Below are 6,000 nucleotides of genomic sequence, written 5' to 3'. Positions count from 1 at the left end.
TAATGTCAATGTTTCATATCCAAAGCTGCTCTCCTACGAGGCACGCTTTCCTTGTCATCGTGGAAGGCCATCTCAGCCCCAGTTTCCAAAATTCAGCACCCACCAGCCTGTTGGGAGTTCTATAATACGCTTTTATTTCACTATCAGAACTCAGGCTTTAGATGTAAATCATCCTGGGAGAAGTGCAGCTTGATTTCCAATCATACCAACTTAAATGTCCGATAGACAACCTACAGGCAGGTATTAAAGAGTGAGGACAGAGAAGGAAGGTCACTTGTCACCCAGAAGACAAAGTCTAAAGGTAGACAGCAAGGGGCAGAGCCTGTGACAAAGAAAGGTCCACAGAGCCCCCAAATTCAACTTCACACACCCTACTCTTTGCTTTATGTTCAGCCTACCTACACACAGAGTGATCTCACTACTTCCAACCTTTGTGTTTGGGACTAGGCAGGGGAAAGGGGGCAGATCAATCTTCATTTCTGAAAATTCGACATTAAAATAATTTATAAAGCAATTCTATTACTCTCAAGAACCACAAACTACAAATTAACTACAGTCACCAAAGTCTGAGAAAAGGCTAGGGACACAGATGGGTGGTTTGTAATTAGTACATGAGTTGCTTGAAAGGAGCTGGCACTTCTGAAACATGAGAAGCCTCTCGAATCACTTTAGCCAAGATGCAGGGGTTGGTTTGTTTCTGTGAGATCTGTAAAGAAAACGAAAGAGTGTGGAGTCTTAAGTAAATGTAAACTAAGGAGAAGGGAAGAGAATATACATTTATGGACAGCCTATTTATGGCAAGCTCTATACATATCACACACTTATTTATCTAAATTAATAACTCTCTTTAAAGGCCAGCTATGTGACCTTGGGCTAGTAAGGTAACCTCTCCAAGCCTCATTTTCCTCATCTGTAAAATGATACTGATGCTGTGGAAAATTGTGATGATTCCTTAAAGCCTTAAGCATAGAATTACCCTATGGTCCCACAATGCTAATTCTGGGGGTACACCCCAAAGAAATGAAAGCAGGAACTCAGATATTTCTACACCAATATTCAAAGCAGCATTAGTCACCATAAACAAAAGATGGGAACAACCCAAATACCCATAAACAGATGAATGAATAAACAAAATGTGGTCTGTAAGTACAGTGGATCCAGCTTTTTAAAGGAATGAAATTCTGACACGTTACAACATGGATGACCCTTGAAAGCACTACACTGAGCGAAAAGAGACGAACACAAAAGGACAAATATTGTACTATTACAATATTTGTAATTTACTAATTTGTAAATTAGTCTATTTAAATGAGGTACCTAGAATAGGCAAATTCAATTCATAGAGACAAAAAGTTGAACAGTGTTTACTAGAAGGGGAGGAGGGAGAAATGGGGAATTAGTATTAATGGGCACAGTTTCAGTTTGGGATAATGAAAAACTTCTGTAAATGGAAGGTGGTAATAGTTGCGCAACATTGTGAATGTGTGAATTGCACACTTAAAAATGGTTAAAATGGTAAATTTAATATTATTTTACCACAATAGTAAATAGATAGAAAGATAGAAAGCAAGAAGATGGTGCTGAGTTACTATTCAAAGTCATGTCTTTCTTAGTCCCCAAAAATCAATGTTCTTTCTTATATTGTCTAATTCCAAATGGGTTGGATTATGGATTTGTTAAATTTTATTCTGTGCAAATAAAATTTTATTCTGTGTTGAATACATGTTGTGAATTAATTGGGGTGGTTTTATTAATTACTGAAGCACAAAAAGAAAAAACATCCTAATGAATTTTTCCAAGTACACAATACATGAATCTTCCAGCTTTCCTCCTGAGCTGGACCAGTCATCTCCCCTGGGAGACCCCAGCAGGGCACCAATTTCTCTTCTATAGTTCGATGAGAAAAGTCTCCATGATGTATATATATATATATATATATATATATATTTTTTTTTTTTTTTGGCTGCGTTGGGTCTTCGTTGTAGTGCGTGGGCTCCTCATTGCGGTGGCTTCTCTTGCTGCAGAGCAGGGGCTCTAGGTGCGCGGGCTTCAGTAGTTGCAGCACACGGGCTCAGTAGTTGCGGTGCATAGCTCAGTAGTTGTGGCTCGCGGGCTTAGTTGCTCTGCGGCATGTGGGATCTTCCCAGACCAGGGATCGAACCTGTGTCCCCTGCACTGGCAGGCGGATTCTCATCCACTGCGCCACCAGGGAAACCCCCATGATGTACTTTTCTTCCACGTACGATGTAGAAGAATGACTTTTTTTCCTCCAATATTAATTGAGATGGAACATTCCAAGACCAAGAAAATGTCATGCATTCGATGATGAGTAAGCTGGACATTATGGGAATGACAGTTACAGGACACAGCTATTTGCCAAAAATATGACCTATGGGATTTAAGGACCATGTCATGCTGCTCCGCTTGATGATTTTTACTTGGATAAGATGAGAGTACCAATTTGGTTTTCTTTTGAGGGGAAAAATGTCCAGCGTATACTAGGGTATGTGGGGAGGGGGGGCATGGATGTGTGCACGCCCACGTTCAGAGCCGTGGGGAAGGAGGGAAAGGCGGCCCCCAACTCAGAGAACTCTGGCACTTACAAGAGGAAATAATCTACTCTTCCTAGTGAGCCAAAACAAGCAAGAGATAAGGGATAAAATGCCCAGGTTATGCTTTTCCCTGGAAGGAAAGTAAGCCAAGAGGACTATCACTTTGAAGACGAGTTATAGAATATGAATCTCTCCACCTAGGGTACTCACCATATTTTCTCATCTCTTTCAAATCCTGCAGAAGTGCATAGTCAAGACAAAAAATAGAAAAGGCCATAAAATGGAGATGCAAATGGCTCTCCAGATGTGAGTTCATCTTAGGAGAAATCGCACTTGTGAGGACAGATAAAAACATGAAACAGGAAGTAAAGTGGTGAAGCTTAAATGTTAAAGCTCGATTGAGAAACATCAATTGAGCACCCACATAGAAGAAATTGAGCTAGACTTCATGAAATAAAGAATAAACATGATCCCCAACAATCCAGTCTCATAAGCAGAAAACTTTCTTGATTTGAATAGTTAATTAAATAAGTAGTATAGAAAGTTCTAGATGGAAAGTTGAATATGTTTAACTCCTTCCCACTCCTGAGTTCATATTAAAATGGTAGCCAGAAAATTTAAGTGGACATAAATCCAACAACAGCAAAGAAAATTAGAGAGAGGAGGTGGTTAATGAAAATTCAACACATGTCTGGAAGATAGAGGATGGCTGAAGGCATGTTAAAATGAAAATAAGAGGAAATCACAGCCTGGAGTGAAGGGAATTCACACAGCCTGTGTGGAAGGGAATACATTCCAGAAAAGAAACTTGTCTATTCTGCCAAACCCTGGTGAGTTTCAGAACTCAGAAACAACAGGAATGATGAATACAGTGAAATGAAGTTGTGAACAAGAAGCAGCTGCATTGCCCCACTGCACTCACTTTAAACACCTGGAAGCCAGACAGCATCCACACCCACCCAGTTCTCCAGTGTAATCATCAGAGAGTTCTCCTCAAAACAAATCAAACGGCCCCACTGGAAACATCTCTGCATTCTGGCATTCAGGATGCTCTCAAACTCCAAAGCCCTCCAGTTGAAAGGTCCTGCCCACATACAGGACATTTTTATTGCCTCACACTTTAATTTGAATGAACGCAAGTATGACCAGCCATTCAGCATAGAGACCTTTATTTTTTTAATGACTCCAACAAATTTAAAGAAAAATGAGTTGTAGATGAGAACTCAAAAAAAGAAAACTCTAATCAGTAATTGCACCATAAAATAAAAATAGGATGCTAAAGAAAGTAAGGAAAATTGTGACAAAAATAAGAACTATTGAAAAAATTTTAACGACTACAAACAGAAAAATTCATCACAAGAATTGGAAAATAAAACCAAGATGATGTCCCAAAAATCAGGTCCAAAACACAAGAGATAAAAAAAGATGATAGAAAAGATAACAGACCTAGAAGACCAATCCATGGATCCAATATCAGACTAACAAGACTTCTAGAAAAAGAGAAACAGAGAACACAGGAGAAGAAGAAATTATCAAAGAAATGATACAAGACAGTGAGAAGTCAGAGGTGTGACTGATCACTAAGGGTTCAGCTAGTAAGGAAAGCTGTCACAAAGGAGGGGAGTTTTCAGGTCAGCCTGGAAGGATGTGAAGGATTCTGACTAATGGAGAAGTAGAGAGTGCCAGTTACAAAGCCCTGTGAGTAAGAGTTTAGACCAGGAAAGAGGATGGTTTGTGCCCATGGAAACTGCACAGATTCAGATTCAACAACCATTTCTCTAGCATCAGCAGCCCCAGGTACTAGTCTAAGCCCATTATACTGTAGCCAGTGGAATCATCACAACCAGTTCACAGCTTTCATTTATGGATCAGAACACTTAGCCTGGGAGAGAGAAGTGATGTACAGTCAGCCCTTTGTATCCATGGGTCCCACATCCACAGATTCAACCAACTACCAATGGAAAATATTCGAAAAAAAAAATTCCAGAAAGCTCCAAAGGTGAAAACTTGAATCTGCTATGTGCCAGCAACTGTATTAGGTATTATAAGTAATCAAGAGATGACGAAGCATACAGGAGGATGTGCATAGGTTATATGAAAACTCCACGCCATTTTATACAAGGGACTTGAACATCCGCGGATTTTGATATCTGAGGGGCTCTTGGAACCAATCCCCAAAGATACTGAGGGACAACTGTATCACACAGCTGGTTGGTGTTAGAGTAGAATTCACCCACGATATCCTCAGGCCCCAAGTCCATCATTCCTTCATTCAACTGGGGCTGACACATGCTACAACATGGATGAACCTTGAAAACATCATGCTAAGTAAAAGAAGCCAGTCCCAAAGCACCGCATACTGTATGATTGTATTTACAGAAAATGTCCAGAATAGGGAAATCCATAGAGACAGAAAGTACAGTACTAGTGTTTGCCTAGGCCTGGGAATATACGGTAATGGAAGGTCACTGCTAATAGATATGTAGTTTCTTTTTGGGGTGATGGAAATATTCTTAAAATTGGATTGTGGCAATGTTTGCACTACACTGTGAATATATTAAAAAGCATGAATTTTATACTTGAGATGGGTAAATTGTATGGTATGTGAATTATATCTCAATAAGACTTTCTTCTTAAGGCATAATTAGATTTATGTTTTGGAAAGATCAACCTGGTAGCAGCATGGGAAAAATCAGGAATATAGAAAATGAACACAGAAAGACCAGTGAGTAGGCTGTTTTCACAATCGAGGTGGGTGTTGATGACTGTGAATATATTAAAAAGCATGAATTTTTACTTGAGATGGGTAAATTGTATGGTATGTGAATTATATCTCAATAAGACTTTCTTTTTAAGGCATAATTAGATTTATGTTTTGGAAAGATCAACCTGGTAGCAGCATGGGAAAAATCAGGAATATAGAAAATGAACACAGAAAGACCAGTGAGTAGGCTGTTTTCACAATCGAGGTGGGTGTTGATGACAGACTGCACTACAGTGGTGGTGGTGGTAGAGGTGGAGACACGGACCATTCAAGAGAGATTCAGAAGGCATGATACACAGGAGCTGGTGCCTGGTTGGCTACCGGAAATAAGTGCAAGGGAGGAGTCCAAGATGGCACCCAGGTCGTAGCTAGATGGATAAATGATTGCATTCACTAAGACAGAGCATGCTGAAAGGACCAAGCTTGCTTTTACGGACAGGATTATTACGCAGTTAATTTAGAGGCGCTTTGGGACATCTAAGTAGAGATGTTCGGCAAACAGAGACACCGGATTGGCACTCAGAGAAGACAGAGCTGGAGACAGCAATGCGTGGGTTACCAGCGTGTTTTGGCTATGAAGCTTTGGGCTTGAAAGAGATCACCTGGGGAGAGAAGAGGGCTTGGGGCTGAACCTGATGAACCCTTTCTGTTTAAAGGGCTGGCTAGAGGAGGATTCACCCACAC

At 40.2% G+C, this 6,000-nt stretch overlaps 1 protein-coding gene across 1 annotated transcript in view; it reads right to left on the bottom strand.

Moving 5' to 3' along the window:
- Positions 1-427: 427 nt before the first annotated feature.
- Positions 428-6,000, bottom strand: part of ACSL3 (acyl-CoA synthetase long chain family member 3) — a 97,080-nt gene continuing 91,507 nt past the window's right edge. The window contains exon 15 of the mRNA XM_028482140.2: positions 428-706. Within this exon, the coding sequence (XP_028337941.1) occupies positions 669-706 (38 nt within the window). The 3' untranslated portion in view covers positions 428-668. The remainder of the gene's footprint in view (positions 707-6,000) is intronic.

This window comes from Physeter macrocephalus, chromosome 2 (assembly GCF_002837175.3).
Source record: "Physeter macrocephalus isolate SW-GA chromosome 2, ASM283717v5, whole genome shotgun sequence".
Taxonomy (NCBI): domain Eukaryota; kingdom Metazoa; phylum Chordata; class Mammalia; order Artiodactyla; family Physeteridae; genus Physeter; species Physeter macrocephalus.
The sequence above is the reverse complement of the archived record's forward strand: the minus strand, read 5'-3'. Positions and strand labels throughout refer to the sequence as shown.